Source organism: Aricia agestis, chromosome 5 (assembly GCF_905147365.1).
Source record: "Aricia agestis chromosome 5, ilAriAges1.1, whole genome shotgun sequence".
NCBI classification, from domain to species: Eukaryota; Metazoa; Arthropoda; class Insecta; order Lepidoptera; family Lycaenidae; genus Aricia; species Aricia agestis.
This window is the reverse complement of record NC_056410.1, coordinates 14580580-14604620: the sequence shown is the minus strand read 5'-3', so window position 1 is coordinate 14604620 and position 24041 is coordinate 14580580. Positions and strand designations below refer to the sequence as shown.

The following is a 24041-nucleotide window of genomic DNA, read 5'->3' as shown; positions in this document are numbered from 1 at the left end:
AGCAAAGGTTAGAAAATTCATTTCCAGGCTCTTGACTAGCATACTTATTACTACTAATTGATCACATATTTGGATAAATCGCGTAAGAATATTTGGATTGCCATTAAATTCCGGCACCAGGCGGAGGGCCTTAAAAATTGTATCTGGGTCGTGTGCCATTTTATTATTAAAATTAAATAAATCAGAAATATCTAAATCTAAATTTGAAATATCTATATTCCTAAAACTATCTGCTAATCTCGTCCGACGCGCCTGCCAAGATTCAGGCTCTCGGGATTTAGAGGCTCTGGGATGATAAATTTTGGAAAATTAAAAAAAGGCTTAGGTCTAGAAGGAGCAACACGAGAGCTATTCTAGTGTACTCACATATGCATTTTCTGGTCTCTGTCTCGAATCGATGGCTGGATTCTGGTCCTCGAACTGCCACACGTAGGTTCTGGGTAGACTCGAACTGGATTGCCACTCGGGCGGCACGCAAACACGGCGCGAATAAGCGACTCAAGCGAACCGGCCCGCGAGTATCCTACCCCCCAAGACTGCGCCAATTACGGTTGTAGCAGTCTGAGGACTTAAAAAAAACCAAAAAATGTTTAATTATTTATTTAAAATTAAAAATTACAATTTTAAAATTAATTATCCTAAAGCGACTGTCCTAATCGAAGTAGGATTAAGAAGTGACAAATGTAAAATGAAAATTATGATTCTGGAATTGAAACAATGGGGACCTAAAAGAATAAGCTATTGTAAGGGATTCGGCGAACTCGCTGGCCGCCGTCGCTGGGAAAGTTGCAGGAGCGCGAAGTCAGCTGGTTTGATACATTAGGGTTCCTTAATTCTTATGTAAACACGTAAAGATTGTAAACTACAAGACATTGCAAACAATATCAAATAACTAATTAGCAATTACCTTTTATGTCTTTTATAAAAATACATACTTGTCAATACCATGTTTTTGCAAATAAACGTTCTTAATCATCTTAAAAAGTTCTGTCTTACATTCTAAGACGTATGCTTTATGATACTAGTAGATACTAACAACTTTAAAATAAATATTACATTATATCCCGTTTGCGCTAAATTTCCTTGTAACAAAGTAGCAAGATCTAGAACACGTGAGTTGGAAATAGTATCGCTGCCACGTCAGTCAAGTATATCCTTTGTCGGATCGCCGCTCAGCCGCCATTTCCCTATGAATGGCGGATATTGCGCGCCTTCTGAAATCGACAGCTGCATTCAGGTCTCACTTTGACATGGATACGCTAAAGGAAACGTTAGGACATGTGCCTGTTTCTTTACAACGAGTTTTGTTATCATTAAATTAGTAGATAAGAATTGGGTAGTAGCAGCATGGGCGTAGAGAAGTACGGGCAGGGGAGGGCAGCTGCCCCCCCTACAAGAGCGATTGGTCGCTTATGCTCACGAGTTTCATACCTAAGCGTGGACCTAAGCGTGGACCTAAGCGTGGAGAGTTGCGAGGTGAGGGGAAGCATTCAATCCCAGTTCGCACGCTTAAGCTTGTCTTTAATTTGTACTATTGTGTGATACTCTCTCCTAAAAAAAGACCTACACCCCCTATACAGAATCCTGGCTACGGCCATGAGTGGCAGTGCCGAATTTATATTTTTTATGAGTGGAGGCCACTTTATTTATACGATATCTGTCAGCCCCCTATGGACGCTGCCGCCCCCCTAGAACGGTGTCGCCCCTAGGCCGTGGCCTATACGGGGCCTATTTATAAATCGGGGGCTGGGTAGTAGGTAATTATTATTAGTCGTAGCACTCTTAATAACTGGAGCCCATGATCTATGAAATATGACTAATAGTTTGACGACCTCTGTGGCTCAGTGGTGAGCGCGTAGGTAGCTCAAGCCGGGGGGCGCGGGTTCGAATCCCGCCGACGGAACAAAAAGTTTTCAATGTTCCCGGGTCTGGATGTGTATTAAATATGTGTATGATATAATAAAAATCTTAAATATATGTATAGTATAAAAGTATTAAATATTATATTTCCGTTGTCTGGTACCTGTAACACAAGTCCTTTAGGTACTTAGCATGGGGCCAGACTGACGCGGACGTGGTGTGAAGCGTCCTATTAAAAAAAAAGTAATAATAAACTTTCTGCAAGACTAAACAGACGGTTGATTAAGGGCCTGTTTCACCATTTTCTGATAAAGTGCCTATTAAAGGCTATTCACAACTTGATCTGTCAAGTTAATTGGTGGATACTAGATAGCCTTATCAGAAAGTGGTGAAACAGGCCTTAGTAAACTATACAGTTTGCTACTCAAGTGTAGCACAAAGATGTTCACAGAACGTGTGTAATAAAATACGTCGAAGGAATATTTTGATATACGTAAGTGGCCAATCAAATATCAATCCATCATTACAAGGAAAAGTAACAAGATAAGTTCGTATCATGATCACAATAATGGCTTAACCGATTTCCGGATATTTTACTCGGAAAGCATTATGGATAGATCACAGAGTATCATTATAACATACTCATACTTCATAGTAAGTGATTTCGCAGCGACTTATCTGTTACAAATTACAATGTGTTATTGTCTTTGTGTAGCACATAGAAAAAGTCACATGACCGACAAAGGTTTTAGAAATACGCTGAAAATAATTTAGTAAAGCGTTTAAGTGTATAAACACACCATGCCGAAGTTACGTAGCGGAAGTTCTACATTGCAGGCGTACTTACTTAATCATGCCGAACTTCGGCCGCGTTTTTTCGGCCTAGGTAGGGTGTTTAGAGTTTAAACACTGGCTGTACTTGGGTTGTACCAATCATAAACTTATAATAGTATATTAACTTATAAGTTTATGGTTGGTAAATAGTATATTAACCACTTTTTAATTTCTTCCTTTTCTTGACATACTATAATACTTATAATATTTCCAAATTCTCATTAGAACATTATTTTATCGTATATTATACTATAAAACAATAATATGTTTTGTCGTGACGGTATGTATAATGTAGCTAGCCAGTATTAAATATTAAGGGGCAAACTCAGCTTGCAGCGTTTTTCAAAAATAAAAATAAGCTCAAACTTGGGTGATTATTATCCTACTACAGATACAAAACGCTGCAATATTTTTTTTGGGTTACAGCAAAATGATACATTGTCCTCACAAACTTGTCCTAAATTTTTTGGGTTTAATCAATACAAAGCATAATAATTATAATTATTATCAAGTAGGTACATAAATTTAGATTTTAGACTATATTATTACAAAACAATGTAACCCGGGTTGCATTTTTTTGTCGTACCTAAGGCGTAACAGTGCAGGCACGGGGGGGTCCCTAACGTAAAAAAGCGACCAAGTGCGAGTTGGAATCGCCCACGAAGGGTTCTGCAGCAGCAAATAAGCAACGTGTTTAGGAAATCAATATTTTTTTATACATGTACCGCACCGATTTTAATCGGCAAAGTACATAATATATTACTGTCGAAATTGGACAACTAAGATGGACAGTAATGGGGGGTCCGGACCCCCAGGACACCCCTCCCTATTTTTTTTTATACGCCCATGAGTGCAGGGCAGCAAGTACCAACAGCTGACAACTAAACTTATCTGATGATTTCTTTGCAACTTGACAAGACTTTGGGATTTTGGAATTTAACACACTTGTGTTAAATTCCAAAATCCCAAAAAAAAAAACGTAACTGACTATCTATCGATATGTAACAGCGTAACTTATAAAGTTGTTCAGGCTTCAGAGCGTGCTACATATTTATACAAACATACATGTATACTCTAAAAAATATAACCCTCCTTCTGGTGCAGTCGGGTAAAACCTCAGAACAGGTAAAACTATGTGTAAACTTTATGAAAATTCTATTAGCCCGCCATTTTGGTGTCTCCGGCACCAGTTTTCAGCGTTAACCCCGCCTAGAAAACTATATTACGTCAACTGTCATATTTTGTCAAATGTCAATGCCAAAAACAGCTGTTTTTGTTTTGGTTCAAGAAATTGCAATTTGCAAAAATTGTGCACTTTAATTGTTAGGTATTCTATGAGCTAATGTTTATTTTATTGGTTCAAGGTAAGTACTTGTTAGTTAAAATATAATGATTTTATTTAATCAGGCGCCGAACGATGCTAAATATTAAATACCAATTATTATAATAGGCTCAAGAAAAATGTCTGCTGCGTCGGGAATCATAGCAAATAGCATCAAAACGAAACTACAGACGGCTTTACAGACAAAACACTTAGACGTTATCAACGAATCGTATATGCACAATGTTCCTAAAGGAGCTGAAACACATTTCAAAGTTGTGGTAGTGTCAAGCCAATTTGAAGGGCTGCCTTTGATAAAGGTAACTTACATTTTCTTATAACACCATGCTCAAATATTCACCTCCGCATATCTTTATTTAGTTTGATTTCAAGGTTCTGGTTCTGGTTCCTGATTTTGTACTTAAGTACCATCGAGGAAGTTGATTCCCATGCAATTGACAGACCAACGTTATTTGGTCGAATATGTCAATTCAATGTTAATTGTGATCTGTCAGCTGGCTTTGACGTTACGCAACCAAACTACTTAGGTCCCCGCTTTGCATAGGAATCAACTTCACTGATAGTACATTCTAAATTCACTAAAAAGTGTAAATATTTGTAAGTAACCCATACTAATGTATCAAACATTATTTAGACATGCCCTTATATTTCTTAATTCTTATTCATTTAACGTTTTCAGAGGCATCGACTTGTAAATGAGACCCTGAAAGAAGAATTACAAAATGGGGTCCATGCTCTTTCAATTGTAGCAAAAACTCCCGACCAGTGGGAATCTAGCGATCAAATAGTAGAGAGCAGTCCCAACTGCAGAGGAGGCTTCGGTAAATAAATTGGTAACATAGGACTACTTATTAAAGACTAATTACTGCACAATTGTATTTTATTGTGTCTTAGCTATATTTGTTATAGAAAAACACAGAATCATTTTCACTAATCTGCATTAGCCATTTGTTTTCTTGTTGGTTTAGCAAAAATTTTGGTTTTCTATGTGTCTAGAAAATCTTAATATCACAATTAGTGCCAATTTATGAAAAGCAATATAATATTTATATGTTTTGTTTCTTAATGTAACATTTTTAAATTGAATACAAATTTTAATTTATTGGTCTTTGAATTGCTCACCTTACTGTTTATTATTATCAGAAGAGGAAAATAATAAATAATGGTTTTGTGTAGTGAACTATTTATTTAAAAATATTTCATTCACATAATCTTAGCCTATTAATTATAAAAATTCTAATCTAGATAGTAGGAAACATTTTAATATTGTAATGAGTTTTAATAATTCCATCCATGATAGTTTGATATCTGAGATTGTCGAGTCCTACTACATTTTGTTTACATAATATAACACTAGGTGTTTGACCGAGCTTTGCTCGGTATCCGATGAAAATGACATTTTCTAGAAATGATTCCTAGCTAGATCGATTTATCGCCCCCCAAACCCCCCATATACTAAATTTCATGAAAATCGTTGGAGACGATTCCGAGATTCCAATTATATATATATATATATATATATATATATATATATATATATATATATATATATATATATATATATATATATATATATATATATATATATATATATATATATATATACAAGAATTGCTCGTTTAAGGATATAAGATAGGTACAATGAGAGTGGACATTCTAAAAACTTTTTTTATACAAAATAAATGTCATAATACTTTTTCATTACAATCATTCCTTTCATAAACAATAATTATGACGTAAATCTTCAACGCCCAAAACTTATTGAACTATAATAATAATTGTGCTGTAGTCAAAAACTGCTCTATTAATTTTATGTTGATTTTTAATTCAATAAAGTATATACTTACTATTATTGTTATTTTTACTGTAAGTATATATTTTTTTTATACAGTAAAAATAATAGTAAGTATATTGTAGTATAGTATATAGTATATTTCATTTTTGAAATTATATCATATATCATTTCAAAAATGAAATGAATGTACCATATTTTGTGCAAATGTGACGCCAATAACATTTTACATTTTATGTATGGAGATGGTTCTCAATTCCTCTTGTTCGTGAGGTCTTCGCTCTGAACTCCGCATCGAGCGGCGCTTTAGGGCAGTGGTACTCAACCTTTTTTCATACGGGCCACATACATGTTTTAATCATGTCGCGGGCCGCAACCAAAATTATTTAAGAGTAATAAAAAGTAACGTTTTTAGAAATTATCGATTAACGCGGGAAAATGATAATATCCCGGCGGGCGGCGGGCGGCGGGCGGCGGGCGGCGGGCCGCAGGTTGAGTATAGCTGCTTCAGAGTTTAATGATTGGTTTTTTAAGTCTATCCTTAGAAATGTTTATTATACATCCCTTATTATACGCCATATCTGAGCCAATCAAATGCCAATTACACAACAGCCAATATTTCATATAAAACCCTAGGGCAGTCCGTTTAGACACCGTTGGACGGTGTTAGTTGTATCAAATGTTGAAGTTGTCCAGTCGCAGCTTTCCTTCATTCTCTGTCAAATACAGCAAATCTGCCATGGTCTGCTCACATATTGCTTCTTCTGCTTTCTCTGACATCTGAAAAAATGTAATAATACTTTTAATTTATAACCCTTTATTGTAATAAAACAATGGAATCGGCTATATAAATATTGAACCAATGTTCAGTATTTATTCAGGAGTTATAATTATATTTACAAGTTACTTAAGTAATTACTTTATGATATTTAGATGTTTTAATATATTTTTAAACTGTATTTTTAATATTTAAAATTTGCAAGTTGAATAGTTAATAAGCTGCTAGCAATACTCACAGGTCGATAATTAATATCTGTGTTAGGCGGACACTTGAAATTGGGTCCAAAGTTGACGCTGACAGTGATATTTCTGTGTAACGACACGGCCGGGTAGTAGCAGCCGCCATAAATATCCGTGAAGGCCTCGCCTTGACATTCGCCGTTCTTAAAGAACAATATGCGACTGCCCTCCAAGGCTTTTAATTTGCTTAAAGACTCCTGTATATTATCCTTATCTTCATAGTAGAGATGGCTCTTGAATTTCACTAAGGGCTGAAAGTAAAATAATGATTTTTTGTACTTAAAAAGGTGATAGGGCAAAAGTTCAACTGTTGATTTAAAGACTGCATGATAAATAACTAAAGTCTGGCCGTGACAAACATAGAAATTCGTAGAATATCCTTTCTGTTTCTTACACGCGCTAATGTTGTTGCATAACCTTAATATAAGGATACTAACTAAGGAAACGTAACTCCCATACTATTACCGTTTTAAATTTGGTTCCTTTCGAACTGCATGTAATGTCAGCCTGATACAGCTGAAGGCCACCTAAATATTGCAAATGTATTGAAAATTAGGTACACATTTTTGACAAGTATTGTAGAACATGTTTTTTGACCCAGTTACTTTTCCTTAGTTTTTATTATTCGTAGAGGATACATAAACATTCGTGCGAGAACAAAAAATAGGTAATATAAGTAAGTTCCTTCAACTTTTTCCTCTATGCAATCTTTAAATCAGCTGTGAGTATAAAATATTATAGCTAAAACTTACTCTATCTTTGTAAGTATTGGGCGTGTACTTGGTGGTAACGCCTTTGGGCAGCACTATGAGGAAGCCCAACGTGTCTCCTTCCCCGTAGCCAGGGCTATAGTGTTTACCGCGAGATTCGTGGAATCTGTAAAATGTTCGTTATGTTTAAAAAAAACTCACAGGTCGATAATATGTGCTCACTTTACTAAGCAATTAGTCGATCAAATAGAATGTATTAGTAATACATTGTATTTAATACATAAAACATATTGTATTAGAACTTGATATTGGCAGGGGAACAAATGTTGGTGAAATATATCTGTCACTCAAATCTACACGAGTATATTAAGCTACACGCAGGAGTGCGTGGATTTCAACGTGGGTAAAATCTGCTGTCTTTAGAATATGGCGTTATTTCTACCATTTTCTTCTTTCGCTTCTTGCCATGCACCAAAAAGAACACACACTCTTGTCTTACATACTGAACTCACCTGCTGCCCTAGCATGGCCACGGTAGAAATGCGAAAGTATAGTCTATGTCATAAAGTAGGATTTTATTTTAATTATTAGGACTATAGTCTAATGTCATAAAGTGGCATTATATTTGATTTTTTGTGGGTATCGGTTAGCCGCGGTAAATATCGGAATGGTACCTTCAGTTTATCTCCACAATTTTTCTTCACACACGAACGAACACACACACACAGATAATTGATACAGATCTTGCAATCTAAGGCCGGTATAAATAGTCAGTACTTAAGATGCGACTCGGTCTCAAGACGCGGTTCGGCTCTGTGATTGGTCCAAATTTTGACAGTCAACCAATCACAGAGCCTGAACCATGTCTTGAGACCGAGATGCATCTTGAGTACTGACTATTTATACCGGCCTAAGAGCACGCGACGCCCTTAGTTGTGTGATTGACCATAATATCTATACACGCGTACATGGCTCGCTCACTACTGACTGCTCCGTCAGGTGTCAGGTACGCACATTAACGAAAATGTCTATTTACAATTACAGCTACAAATAAAGGCTACGCGCGCTAGTAGATTGCAATAACTTTATGCAGAACTACGTAACATCTCCTTACCTGGTCCCCTTGCGGCTGCGCCAGCTGTATCCGAACTTGTCGTATCCGAGCGGCGCCTGCAGGTTGGCGTAGCGGCGGCCCCAGCCGAGCCGGCTCGCGGCGCCCTCCGGCATTTCCTCGACAGTCGCCTCCCAGTACCACGTACCGCTCGACACACCTGAAAACATTTACTTTTTACTACTGTTCTCAAACCGCGGAATTCTGTCTGTAGCGTTCGTTGACTCCCTCAAAAAACTTGTCATTTTCTATACAAACCGCGATTGACAATGAAGTGACAGATGTTTCTTGTCGGGTGATATCTAGAGATGGGCATTTACCCGGTAAAAACCCGAGGCTCGGGTAAATACCCATTTATACCTATTTTTACCCACCCATTTTCATTTTATACCGGGTATAAATTAGAATCAGTTTATATCTCTAAAATATTAGCTAAAACAGATAATGTGACCCTTCTGATAAATAAAAATGACTGTTAAAAATGGCGTTTACGCTAAATACACCGACAATCACGAGCGGCCATTGCTTACGTAGTCGATGTTGAGGAAATACACTGCTCGTGATTGGTGGATTCAAGTGGTGTCCTATACAACTTAAATACACAATAATTATTGGTTTAAGTTATTTTTTTAATTAAATTATGAAGACTAGATATTATATGTATGCTGTACAAGAGTATGCGTAATTTTTTTTTATACCTGTATTATTATCTAGATTATTACTTGGAAGCGAAATTCAAAATCATTGTTATAGTAAATATTCACATACTATATATTTTTGTTATTATTTACATGTACTAAATCTTGTATATAGCGATTAAAAAAGTGTTACATAATAATATATAAATCGTGCACGACAAGAGTTGTAAAAATTATAATAATAATTATAATGATTAAATTTTTTCTTTATTGTGCCTTTTTTTAATCTGTTGTATGTTATTTTTAATATTAAATTAAAATTTTGAGTTTAATAACTCAGAATTTTACATAGTAAATCGCAATATTAAGGGTTTAGCCAATAAAGTAATGTTTTACATATATTTAAAGGCTCGTCAATATTTACCCGGTATTTTTAATTTATACCCGGTAAGAATGGGTATTTTTTTATTTTTACCTATTTCACCAATTTTTACCAATTTTTACCTATCCGATTTTTACCCACCCGCCCATCTTTAGTGATATCGTATTTTGCTTACACGATGTGAGTGATTATAATTCATACTGGCTGTCAGTATGAATTATAATCACTTCAAACTCATAAATGGTTGGCGATTATCATACGAAGAGGTAACCAAGATGTTTGCCGATGAAAATATAATAGTCTGTTTCTTTACAAGAATTCAATTTTATTCTTAAGTTGCAGTGCGAGTATTTTTCACATAACTGGTCAATGACCGCTGGTGCCACCTTAAATTGTCCTGACTATAATAGGGATATTAACATACTATTATAATTTATAAGCTATAAGTATTAAATACTTTGTCTGTCATGTTACTTTCTTAATGTGGCAGACAAAGATAAGTGCCAAGCAGACCATGTATGTTACTTGCTGTGCAAATATTTTTGATAAGGGGGAATAAATTAAAGATCGACAAATATCATTCGAAGAAAGTGCAATACCGCTGCAATGAAACATAAAGTGGCATTTTATCTGAATTTTAGAACGAAGTTCCTTATTCACGCGTTGCGAAAGGGGGCTAGACGAAAAGTTGTAACGACACACACGAAAGTGTGTGTCGCGTACCTCTCTCTCTCTCTCTCATTACAGTGTGGTGTAGCGAAAAATTTTTTTGTGTATACAAAAAGTGTATACAGATTTTTGGTACAGAAGAAATAACTTCGTTCCATCCATCCCTTGACACCTCTCAAGTTTTTTTGTCAGTGGCGGTCACATGGCCCAAGGATTGGAGAGCCTCTTCAGAAACCGGTCACTCATTAGTGATGTCGATACCACGTACACCTACATCAATGAGTACTCACCGTGAGTAGCCCGCACCATGCAGTACCCCTTCTCGCCGGTCACAGCGAGGCGGTCCTCGGCTATCTTCAGCTGCGGCGCGCGGTCGTGCAGCGCCAGCAGCACTACGCCGGGGCACAGGGACCGGTATAGCCACCCGGGTATCGGCTTACCGCTCCATTCGTTGCTCTCGTCAAACTCCTGAAAAAAAGTAAAAGATAGCATAGACTAAGATAGAGCAGTAATTATTCATTTGGGTTTAATTAAGTTCAATAGAGTGGTCAACAATTTTACTGCATTTAATATGTGCTGTGTTATTAAGTTCAAGATCTTTTACATTGGTACATTACCCAGATTCCGACGTTGGATCAGCACTGTATAAGGGCGAAGCCAAACGAGCGTAATTTGTGAGTTGTGAGTCGTAGAATTTCGGTTCGGCAGAATTCTGCTGCATTGAGTTTCATACAAAAGTCCTGTTTGATTCACACGAGCGTAATTTTGTGAGTCATGATTTGTATGAAAAGATATTTACGCGGCAGGAATTCTGCGCCTCACAACTCACAAATTACGCTCGTTTGGCTTCACCCTTAAAGTCAATTTACACTGCTATGTTGTGATGCATTTTAATGAGCATTTTTTCGGAACAGGCAGCCCAACACAGCGCGCTGCAAGTCAGTCAATTAATGTGTACTTTCTCGTGTGGTAAATAAAGATCATTTATAAATCAACATCTGCTTCTTAATATTAAACATGTCCAATATTTCCGTCGTCGAAATCCAACATTCATTTACGCATATTATGTGGACGCAAGCAAATTAACCAGGAGTTACCCTGCCAGGTGATAGAGATAGTTCATAGTGTGTTACATATTTTATTGTGCGTAACCAAGACGTCTCTGTGGAGCTAATAAACCAATGTAGCCACAATTTACGGTGCTACTCGCTCCTAATCTTAGGCGCAAACTAGGCAAATTCACTCCGATATACCTGTCATAGCAAATACATTTTTTGATTTTAATATTACAAAAATTCGCAAACTAGGCAAATTCTCTCTGATATACGAGGGGCGATCAAAAAGTAATGAGAACGAGTATAATAAAACAGCGATTCTAGTTTAGATTTAATTTATTTTTCTACGTAGTCTCCTAACAAGTCGATACATTTAGTCCAACGTTTCTCTAAACCTAAGATACCCTTTAAAAAAATCTTTATCAGAGCTCTCCCAAAATGCATCTACAGCAGCCATCACCTCGCTAAAATCCTCAAATTTCTTGTCCCTGAGGTGTTCCTTGAGCCGAGGAAACAAATTAAAGTCGCTGGGTGCTAAATCTGGAGAATAGGGCGGGTGTTCGACCAGTTCGAAGCCTGCTTCTCGAATGGCAGCCAGCGCAAATTCGGCTTTGTCCTTTTTGCTCTTGTGCGTCCGTTAACATTCGCGGTACCCAACGCGCAGAGACCTTTTTCATATTCATTTTGGTGGTCAAAATGCTTTGGATGCTGCCATATGAGATCCCTGTGTCCTCAGCTAAATGTCTGACGGTTACTTTTCGGTTTGCTAGTACGATTTCTTCGACTTTTTTATGTTTTTCTCAGTGAGGGACGAGGTTGGGCGTCCCTCGCTATGTTCATCTTCTGTAGATGTTCTAACTATTTGCACCACCGTGCCACCGTAGAATATGGATGAGCAGAGTCCCCTAGTGTCTCCACCAAATCAGCGTGTATCTCTTTGGTAGAATTTTTTTTCAAACAGAGGTGTTTGATGACGCATCTCCCTTCGTGTTTCTCCATTTTCGTGTTGTCGCTCCGACTGTTGGTATTCAAATGAATGTAGCTCCTACAAATGACGTCCAATTTATACAATATTTTTGCTAGGAAGTCGTGAGGGACTGAAGAAGTGAAAAACATTTTTTTAGATTACTTTACCGCTTATCATTACTTTTTGATCGACCCTAGTACTTGTCATAGCAAATACATTTTTTGATTTTAATATTACAAAAATTCGCAAACTAGGCAAATTAACTCCGATATACTTGTCATAGCAAATACATTTTTTGATTTTAATATTACAAATAATAAAGTAGCCTGATTTATAAACACAGTTCGCCTTTTTATAATTATTAAAATAAAGACGTGTGGAAGAACCAGATAAGGAAATTTACTCATTTTTGCCCTTATAATTTTAACAAATCTTGTAACCTACCTATTTCATCATCTAGTTAATTACATCTGGCTAATGGCTATACATAAAATACTTTTTTTTTCAACTCATTTTCCCGGCCCTAACACATCCATTTATGCAATTTTTTAACTGTTACTTACAGCTGCTTCTTCCACTCACGTCTTCAAATATTACGTACACAATAATGGCTGGTTTACACGTATTAAGTTGATAAGTAGTTAACTAAATTTCAACTTAATTTTAAGTTGTTAATTGCATGTAAACACATTGCAGGTAGGTTTATCTACTTAATACGTGTAAACCGGCCATAAATGTGCGATACAATGTTTTCACCAAATCCTGAAAGTTCCAAGTCCTTATGGAAAAGTCGTTTGACAGACAAGGACAACACAATATTATTGTTGTTTATTCGTTGAGTAACTATTTTATTAGTAAATTAATTTGCCAAAAATCGCATGTTTTTAATACGGTCAAATTTCACTATGTCTTAATTTTGTCACTATGTCTTACATTAAATTCTTCCGCCGCTCCGCCGCAAGCGCCCCTTTTTCAGCACTACCAGCACCCTGGGCGCCGAAGAAATTTCGCCCAGGGCGCTAAAACCGGCACCACTTTCAATGTGTTACCTGTCTAAACGGCGCGTGCGGGTCGGGTTCGGCCAGGATATATCGATACCCGTCCTTGTTGAAGGGATGCTCTGTGGGGTATCCGTGTGAGGGCAGCTTGAGGGCGCCGACGTCAGCCGATCGGCCCTTCTTGCCGACCGGCGCGCCGGCGTCCAGGCTGCTGACGGCAGGCCGACGCTTCCCCTGTCGGCCCTTGACGTTGCCGGTGAGAGGGACTGGAAGAAAGAGATGAGTTTGTAAGCAATCGATATACGTATCATTTTGTTACACTTTCCCCGCGTTCCAATTGGCGTTAAAAACGATCGAAACGCTCAAAATAGGAGGCATTTTGAGCGTTTTTGAACGATTGGGAATTGGAAACAGAGCAACCTCGTACACGCTAATTAATTTCTGGTGTATGTACCTCCAAAATTTTTCGTTTTTCTAGATGTACCTTGAACACAAAAAGTTTGCGGAACACTGATTTAGTATATGTAAATTGTATGCGTCTCTTATATTATACAGTTCACTGTGAAAGTATTAGCGCTGAAAAAGTTTCTTTCTTTTCGTAAAAACTTTTCCAACCTGGTATGGTTGGAAAACTCAAAAGTATATCAACCAACGTGTCACAAGCTAAATACGAACTTACAATTTCAACGATATCTAGTGAGGAAAAAGCTTCCCGAATTATTGCTCTATCGATGTAAATTATTTACACTTGCTTATGATTTTAAACCTGAACTAAAATCTGTTCAGTATTTTTAAGAACCGTCGACAGCCAAAAATAATAGCAATTTACATGTTTTATTTGATCGTTTAGACTGGTTTCAATTTCTATTATGAAGGCTAGAGAGTATTTTAAATAAAACGTACGTTAATCTAAAAGACTGAAGACAACTATAATAAAAAAGACAACTATTATAATAAAACAATATTATAATAAAATAAAATCTACTAGCTACGTTTTCTGCACTTTTTCTGATTCTGCAAAAATTTAGGTTTTAAAATATTCTATATCTTATATCTTTAAACGAGCAATTCTTGTGTATATATATATATATATATATATATATATATATATATATATATATATATATATATATATATATATATATATATATATATATATATATATATATATTCAATCACACGTCTAGCTTTTATATTGAATATTTTAGTCGCTCAAAACGTTCAACACTTTCAACGCGGCGCTAGGTGCGTTTTATTTACAATATGGCGTCAACTAGCAGGTGTTTGTTGGTGTTTGTGGTTGTTTTTCGGAAAGAAAGTAGTTAATAAAAGTTACAAGTGTTATTAAAGAGACAAAAATTGTGGAGGCACATACAAGTGAATCAAAATTTCAACAAATATTCGAGGAAAAATTACGGGATTGACAAATGGATGGACGCAGCCCCCTCTAAAGGGGGGCTCGGGGGGCACAACCCCCCGTCAAAACAAAAACAAACACAATCCAGAAAATATAAAAGTTGGTTAGGTTAGGTTAGACCTTAGACCACAACGCAGCGAGCGTGCTGCGGCAGCAGCCGACGACTGTCGTGATACAAAAGGGGGGCTCGGGGGCGCAGCCCCCCGCCAAAACAAAAACAAACACAATCCAGAAAGTCCAAAAGTAGGTTAGGTTAGAACTGTGACTGTGCTGCGGCAGCTGTAGCCAGCGACCGTCACAAAACACGCCTCAGAATTTTTTATTTTTACTTATTGCATTAAACTTTTGGTCACCCCTTAAACTTAATCCGAGATTAATCTTTCAATAAAATACAAAAAGTTTTCCTATTCTCCCAAATTACATATTAAGTTAATGGTCGCCCTAGTTAATTTGCCATTAAACCAGTAAAGCGTCGTCTAGCTGTAGTGCTGAACATTGTAGTCAACAAGTCGGCTAAACGACGTATAGCCGTGTGATTGAATGGCGTTGTTCAGTCAAAGGGCCAGCTGTTTGATTGAACGGCTATTTAAACCAGTCGGCTGCGACATATATATGTATAATTGGAATTTCATAAAATTTAGTATATAGGGGGTTTCGGGGGTGATAAATCGATCTAGCTAGAAATCATTTTTAGAAAATGTCATTTTATTCGTTTTATCGAATACCGAGCAAAGCTCGGTCAAACGGCTAGTTAATATTTTATGCTAGAATAGACTAGCTTATTTTGATAAACATATGGATCTGGAGGTACGGTAGTGCCCCCGCCAAGACGAGCCAAGCGAAGCGCAAGGTTGAAGTTTAAGGGTCGCGGTCGGCAGAGTTAGGCCGTGTAGATTCAGAAGCTTGGCTCTACATGAGATCTGATATATTTTTCACAGGGCAAACCTTATGTGGTCATCTTGGCAACAGTTTATATGAAATGTTTTTGATCGGATTAGATATTGCGACAACGTCAGCGTAAAAAGATCTCTGGCAAGAACGAAAAAATATCTTTCGTAGAATTACAACTCTATATTATTCTGTCATTCATCAAACACAGCCCAGTAATTTCTAAAATTATTCATATTAAAAAAAACATTTTATAACATTTACTGAATGTTAGCCGTAGCTTCATAAAAGGATCGGGAACCGTACATTTTACCTTAATGAAAACTATCCCATGTATCAGACTCAACGTAACTCCGATACTAATTTCATCTAAATCAGTTTAGTTGTTTAAATGATGAGGAAACAGACAGACGGAACTAGAGACAGACATACTTTCCCAGTCATAGTACGTACAAGTTAAAGCCACAATTCACAAATGACATACATCTCCCACTTAAAGTGGTTTGTTTAACATAATTTAATCCAATTACGGCATAGGAAGCTCGCTTGCCGCATTATGCTGGCACAGTTAAGGCCGTCTGTGACATAATACACAGATTTTATTACAGACTGTGCCAAACTATTAGGGCGAGTTCACATTCGGTGAACTTAATCTAGACTTAGAGTCAGGATTCTGGACCTTAATGTACTATCAGATAAACTGATTAATAAGCGTAATTTAGTTGTATTATGTCAAACACAGCCGACAGATTAGGTACGACTTTAGGGCATCTCCATGTCACGACGTCGTCAACGTGGAACGGTGCGGTAACGTGGTGCGGTAACGTGGCACGTTACCGCACCGTTCCACGTTGACGAAGTCGTGACGTGAAGACGTGGACAGGCCCTAATATTGAATTGAGTACTGACATTACCCAACCAAATGACAAAGGTCAGCCTATTAATCAATTTCTTCGATGGTACTTACTATCACAGAAATTGATTACGTTATTTGGTCGGGTTATGTCATGTCAATGTTAATCGTGATCGTGATGATGGCAGCTGAGTTTGATATGACCTGAGTCCTGAACTACTGACCAAATTACACATTGAACACGAAATACAATGTATTATATTGAACTCCCAAGTGCTTTATGCACAGTCACAAGAAAATCTATACTTACATACTTACATATACAGTGTGTTAGTGTAAACACCGTTATCCTTGATGCTGTCAAAATGAACAACTTTTTCTATGAGAACAATGCTGGGAACTCAAAAAAATTGCCGACTTCATACCCATACGGATGCCCGGATCGGAAAGTATAAGTATGAAGACGGATTTTTTTGAGTTCCCAGCATTGTTCTCATAGAAAAAGTTGTTCATTTCGACGGGTTCATTTGATGGTTTCAAGGATAACGGTGTTTACACTAACATCTTGTATAATAAAATCGTAGTAAAGTCAAAACTGTACATTGAATATTTTTTAAAATAATACTTGGGACGTGATGAACAATCGATATCGGAGCCAAAAATATAGTTTTTAGAATTTTTGTCTGTATGTATGTCCCGGACATGCATACAAACTGTCCAGCCATATTTTTTTTATGAAACTAAATAAGATCAACCTTGATTAAATTGTGTCTAACTGTATGTCTATTGTCTAGTTACCAGAGTCACCAGTGTCTAAATAGCTATTAAACTCATCGTCTTTTAACTACGATTATAAACTTTGTGGATTTAGGTTTAAAGTCGCAATTTGCATAATGTAATTACCAGCTGTATATTATGTTATGACATCAAATGATTAGCGAGTCTGAGTTTGTGAGGAAATAACATTTTTGAAACAAACATTTTAACGGGAAATACATGAGACAAATATAACTATGTAAAGAAATAATTATTTTAGTACTTATAAGTTGTAAGAAAAAGTAAAATTTATTGCTGATTTTTGTGGATTTAGTTTAAAAGTTGTGACAGCAAATAGATATTAAATTTTTTTGGTCTACAACTTTAGAAGGAATGATAATAATGCGCATATTTAATAGGGACCAGCGAAACGACTGATAGGCTTTTGCACGCATTAAAATAAAAATAATTATATTATGTCTACCACGTCATGTTAACAACCGGAATACATTAAAATAACGTTAAAAAGATTGTTATCTATGTCTGTGTTTTACGGTTCGCGAATTATGTCTACGACTGTACTTAGTAAACGATGTTTTGTGTGCTAAATATATACTCGCATTATATGGACGCTGTTAAGCATTTGTGTATTATCCCAAAAAAAAAATACTTTTGGTGTTCTTTTGACCATTTAGATTTTAGAATAAGACCGCATTAATAACTCAACAAAAAAAATAGGTTAATACAGCGACCAATATGCCAGGCGCTTAGTTTTTTTCATGTATTAACACTCCCGATAGTTCACAACAACTTATTTCGTCGACAAACTTGCGAGCTGATAAGATAAAATTGGTCCGGCGACCCAAATACCGAAGTTCGTACGGGTTAGGTTGTAACAAATTGAGCAGGGAATACGGGATTATTGAATAATTAACTCACCAGCCATGTAGTTCAAGGTTAGAGTATTAATAATGAGGAATCGATAGAGAAATCGCGGAGGCAACTCGCCGCTGCCTATGTGAGAGTTACTGTGGAACAGCGAACACGCCGCGCGCCTGTGTGCGTGCGTGTTTACAAACACCACTACAGAACAATGTCATTATTCAATACTTGAGCGGTCTAGAATTTTTGTGTCGCAGTACGCGTACGATAATGATTTACCTATTATAGATCCAGATAAGTATAAGAATTTATGAATATTTTGAGGTTATTTGGGATGGCATTGTTGACCCCAAAATGTAGGACACTTTACACGGATGACGGACTCTACATAATAATAAGTGGGTAAGTAAACCTTGAATATTAAATGAATTATGTGTTTGTTTTCGGTTAAATATATAAATGAGCCGGTACTAAGTGCTAACAAAAAATAAATTACGTTTACAGCTGTCTAAATATTATTTAGTAAGTATTAATTTCTAAGTATTAAATTAGGAGCTACAGCCGAAACAAATATAATATTCTGATTAAATTAATTTTACACTTCCTATTTAAATCATTCAATAATGACGCTACACACACAGTACAGTTAGTAGCTACAGAGGTAAGTACTCTACATTGTAGAGTTCTGAGATCTAAGAAAATTTCAAGTTTATTACTGAATATTCACAGTCGAAAAGAAGTGAAAATACAGTTTTAGAAAGAATTCGGCATTTGTCTTATATTTTTCAAGGCGGTAGTGTGCAACCCGACTCCGGGTATAATGTGCGCGTACCTTTGCGGAACTTGAGTTTCCCTTGCCCTTTTTGTTGATAGTCGATACAGAAGAGATCTAACACATAATATTCCATTTGAGAGTGTCCTTCCTTCCCATCAGGACAATATCTATCTTTGCTTCGTCCATTTCATAAAAAGTAATTTTACGCCAAGTCGTAGATAGTAAGTTCAAAATAATTAAACACCTGAGTGGAAGAACCATAATACCTAACATTTTATGACATAAGGAAAATTACTAATTTTTCCCCTTATAATTTAGCCAAACCTTGTAACTTACCTACTTCATCATCTGGATAATTTAACTGGCTGTACGTAAAATCCACATTTTTTTTATAATTTTCCCGGCCCTATTCCCAGCCTCCATTTATGGAAAAAAAAACGATTTTTTTTTTTACTGTACCATACCTGCTTCTTCCACTTATGTCTTCAATTGTTTTTAGGTTTTGCAAAGATATGAACGTCGACTATAGTTAACTAGTTGTAATAAAAGTTCACATAAATAGCTCTTTATAGTACTTTAATGGCAAAAAGCACTTTAATAGAAGTCATGAACCACTTGCAATAATAAAAAGTAGAGCGACCACACTGACGTGTTCAGAAGGACATCCGGCACTTTTGAGTTTCGATTTTTTGGTCCTATCACCTATGTCTAGATTTTGTAGTTTCGTTTCAATATTATATCCACACTAATATTATAAATAGACGCTGTTAAGCATTCGCGTACTAACCCACAAAAAAATTACGTATTGAGTTATGAATGCAGTAGGTAATGCTCTTGAACAAGACTGTTCACTATGACTGAAATTTTTGTGAGTTAGGACCATAAAGTTAATAGTTAGGACACAAATGCTTAACAGCGACCAATTCCGAAAATGTGTCTGTCTGTTTACTGTTACCTCTTCACGCTCAAACCGCTAAACCAATTTTCCTGAAATTTGGTGTAATACTCTTCAAGTCCCGGGAAAGGACATATGATACTTTTTATCCCGAAAAAATTATGAATTATGTTGCTGGCGTCATATAGTACCTAATAAGTATCAAAATAACGAAAGTACGTCAGTCCGTTTTCATTGAACAGCTTTACATAAATGGGCATAAATGTACGAAACCTTGGATTATTTTAAATAAGCCCTATATATTTTTTTTGGAATAAGCATGGCTCTCCCATACGTGGGAGAGCCATGCTTCGGCACGAATGGGTCGGCTCGACCGGATAAATACCACGTTCTCACAGAAAACCGGCGTGAAACAGCGCTTGCGCTGTGTTTCGCCGAGTGAGTGAGTATACCGGAGGCCCAATCCCCTACCCTATTCCCTTCCCTACCCTCCCCTATTCCCTTCCCTTCCCATCTCTACCCTCCCATATTACCCTATTCCCTCTTAAAAGGCCGGCAACGCACCTGCAGCTCTTCTGATGCTGCGAGTGTCCATGGGCGACGGAAGTTGCTTTCCATCAGGTGACCCGTTTGCTTGTTTGCCTCCTTATTTCATTAAAAAAAAGTGTATGAAGCGCCCCAAAAAAGTAAATGGGATAGTTTTTATTACGCCAAAATGTATCCCAATTTCCGCATGAAATACGAATTAAGGCGAGGATAAACCCCAATTTGTTATTCCGTGACTCCCGGTTTACCTAGTTCCAATATAATAACGAAGTGTTAAAAAATATGAGATATAAACCACAATATTTAAAATATCTTAAACCATAAACATTTTAATGAAACGTAATACTTTGGCTGTAATTAATTTACAAACTCACCTCCGAAAAAAATCTATTTCATCAAAATATAAGTATTAACTAGGATAATTATACATTTTATTTGAATAAATTGTTAGTAAATCTATATTAAAATCTCTTTAACCGAACAATTTTGTTTCTTAATAGGTATTTATTTCCAAAGATATTTAAAAAAAACATGAAAAATAGAGAAGATCTGCCCGAGTAGTTACAGTTTTATGCTAAGCTAAAATGAATCTTATTGCGATGCATATACGCTTGGTCTTTGGTTGTGTGCAAGGTTATCTTTTTTGATTGAGATTAATCCCCGCCTTAATTCCCACGAAGTCTGAACGGGTGCGCGAGCTATAAACAGTTTTAACTTTTTTTACTTTACACCGAAAAGTTGATTTATTAGCCAAAATAATTAAACAATGATTAAAATATTATTTGAAAATGAAATTATTGAATATAATAATTAAGTTAATAAAATGATATAATTGAAAATAATATTTTTGCAGCAGAGCTTACATAGTAAAATTAATTAAAAAAAAAAATGGGCCAAGTACAAGTTGGACTCACGCACATGGAAATTAGACGTTATAGAAGAAAAGTAGGCTAAAATTTGTTTTTTTTTGTATGAAAGCCCCCCTTATTTTTTAATTTTATTCAAATATTATTATTATTTATTAAAGCAGACATATAACTAAGGCCTATATGTAAATTTCAAGTGCCTAGATGTTGCCATTGTTGACTACGAGCAAAAAAGGCCAAAAAAATAACATTTGTTGTATGGGAGCCCCCCTTAAATATAATTTTTATTTTATTATTAGTATTTGTTGTTATAGCGGCAACAGAAATAATACACAATCTGTGAAAATTTCAGAAGTCTAGCTATAGCGGTTATTGAGTTACAGCCTGGAGACAGACAGATGGACAGACATTGAAGTCTCAGTAATAGGGTCCCGTTTTTAATCGACTTCCAAAAAGGAGAAGGTTATATGTTCGGCTGTGGAGTTTTTTTTTTTTTCGTTTTGGGTACGGGACCCTAATGATCTAATTATATTCACAAACATAATATTATTACTTGGAAAATCACATTAAAATCAGACCAATAGTTAGACACTTAATATTTGGCAAGTTGTTAGGAGTTCACATTTAATATTTGCCAATACTAAATGTGTTTAACTCCTTCGCCTCAACAAATAAACAGTCTTTAGTCCAATGCTGTTGAAACGCATATGAATGATGATGAATCATAGAAAAAAAAAATATCCACAGGTGAACATATAACCTCCTCGTTTTTTGGAAGTTGGTTAAAAATATTTACAAAATTCACTTACTAGCAGCAATTCCCATATCGGTGACCTTCAGTTGGCCTTGTTTGATCATAGCCTCGTAGTTTGGTTTGATGTTCGTAAGTTCCATGTTGTATAGCCCGAACACGGGCCCTTGTGTTGGGTCCTCCTCGTAGGAGAACATCACTTGTATGTCCTTTAACAGAGCCCGCTGTACAGTAGCATACCAGGATTGAGTGACCCTAAGGGTGAAAAATTTTATACTTTTTAATGCCTCAAGCCCCAAGCCGTCACCGGCGACCGCGATAACAATAGATAAGCTATTGTGTCTGGTTTTTCCATGATCAAGGTATTAAGGTTAAAAGAAGTAAGGGCTCCCACAAAAAACTGCGAATTTGCATCCCATCACAAATATCTGCTACAAAATTCATAATAAAAATGGCTTTACGATGCGATGCAAATTCAGTTTTGTGTGGGAGCCTCAGCCCTAAAACCAGTACCCATTTACCAATAAATTCTTTGTTTATCTACAGACAGTTTGTAAAAAAACACATGGATATAACAAGGGTAAATTAAAATATTTTGTTAATCAATAATTTTCTTGATTAAAATAACAACAAAATCTAACCTAACCTTACATAATTTTTAAATTTTAAAACTGTAAATAACAACTGTACTTTAAAACTAAATTACAACTGCTTTTTATGGCATTGGATTATTGTTGTTTAGTAGATCCAAATAAAGTCTTGTACTGACCTTCTCGGCATTGTGGTCATAGCTTCCCAATACTGGTCAATGTATGGTATGATATCACGATCCTTGCTGAACTTTGTCTTTTGGGTGCCCTCTTTTGCACTCTCCTGGCACAAGTTTGCTATAGCTGTTAAGCACATTTGCGGAAAAGCTGTAATGATTATGAAAATTGTACACATTGTTTAATTACATATTTGCCTATTACAACAATAATTGTGAAGAAGAAATGAGTAAAAAACAAAACTAAGAACCTCCAAAGCTTAGTGCATAGGCCTTTATTTTTGTCATAGAGCAACCATATTATGGACATTTACAATAACTTGTCCCAGGCACTACAGTATTTGAAGCATGGTAATTAGGCTAGGAAAATACTGTAATTAAAAAATTACAATAAATGCAAAAGGCGTCATTATAAAGAAATACTGACGTGCTTGATTTTTCTTGAATGTCTCCAAGCCTGTGGGTGAACAATTTTTGCAAACAAACAAGTAGTTTGTCATAAACGGTACCAGCTTTCCCAGCTGGTACCCGATACAAGATTCGTGATACCATCTGTTACAAGAGGCGCATAACAGCTCCACTATGTTAAGATTTCTATCCTTGCCACTAAAACAATAAACAACATTTCGTTTATTCTAGAAGTAACTAAAACATTATGACTTAGAAATGATTCAGCAGAAAAAAAATACCAATAGCATGTGCCTTGAGATTCACTGGTGCTTTTGTTTCTATTCTTTTCGGCATGTTCTGCTTTTTGAGATTCGGCTTGACCATTTTGAATATTCGTTGCAGCTTCCATTTTCAATGTGTACTTTTATATAACTATTGGGATTGAACTTAGATTATTGTAGGTCTTATTTTACCATGTTTTTTGTAAAGAACTTAGTTTTGTTATAATTTTATCAACAAAATAATATTATGCCCCAAAGGCCAAATGTATTGGACAATACATAATGGATTTTTGAAAGGCGGTGACACTTGACAGATGAGAATTTTTTTTTTCCATATAATGGCACTTCGGCTATAACCATGGCCAGTGTCGAGTATAATATTATAGCGGGGAAACAATATTCTTTATACAATTTTTTCTATATTATCGTCAGGTCAGTCAGGTCTAAAGTCTAGTCAAAGTCTAAGTATAAAGTCAATACAGTCAAGAAGTCAAGTCGGTCGATTCAGTAAAGTGGTAGGACGCTTTACTGAAACTTTTAATGGAGTTTTGGAGGGAACACAAAAGAGCACGTTTCTGGTTATTACATCACTTTCCT

General features: G+C 36.1%; 2 protein-coding genes across 3 annotated transcripts; one reads left to right on the top strand and one right to left on the bottom strand.

Annotated features, from left to right (window-relative positions):
• Nucleotides 1-3975: 3975 nt before the first annotated feature.
• LOC121726833 (bolA-like protein DDB_G0274169) lies at nucleotides 3976-4976 on the top strand. The gene is made up of 3 exons (XM_042114398.1): nucleotides 3976-4058; nucleotides 4145-4335; nucleotides 4716-4976. The coding sequence occupies exons 1-3, from the start codon at nucleotides 4037-4039 to the stop codon at nucleotides 4863-4865; spliced, it is 363 nt and encodes a 120-aa protein (XP_041970332.1). The 5' UTR covers nucleotides 3976-4036; the 3' UTR covers nucleotides 4866-4976.
• Nucleotides 4977-6298: 1322 nt separating this feature from the next.
• Nucleotides 6299-23701, bottom strand: LOC121726831 (set1/Ash2 histone methyltransferase complex subunit ASH2). 2 transcript variants are annotated; one of them, XM_042114394.1, is made up of 10 exons: nucleotides 23463-23701; nucleotides 23201-23379; nucleotides 22777-22924; nucleotides 22066-22262; nucleotides 13430-13644; nucleotides 10649-10826; nucleotides 8673-8829; nucleotides 7601-7724; nucleotides 6845-7099; nucleotides 6299-6608 (listed from the first exon to the last, which is right to left on the bottom strand). In XM_042114394.1, the coding sequence occupies exons 1-10, from the start codon at nucleotides 23570-23572 to the stop codon at nucleotides 6504-6506; spliced, it is 1668 nt and encodes a 555-aa protein (XP_041970328.1). In that variant the 5' UTR covers nucleotides 23573-23701; the 3' UTR covers nucleotides 6299-6503. The 2 variants fall into 2 exon arrangements, with proteins under 2 accessions (XP_041970328.1, XP_041970329.1); XM_042114395.1 differs by lacking the exons at nucleotides 22066-22262; nucleotides 22777-22924; nucleotides 23201-23379; nucleotides 23463-23701 and adding an exon at nucleotides 18232-18338.
• Between the last annotated feature and the right edge of the window lie 340 nt (nucleotides 23702-24041).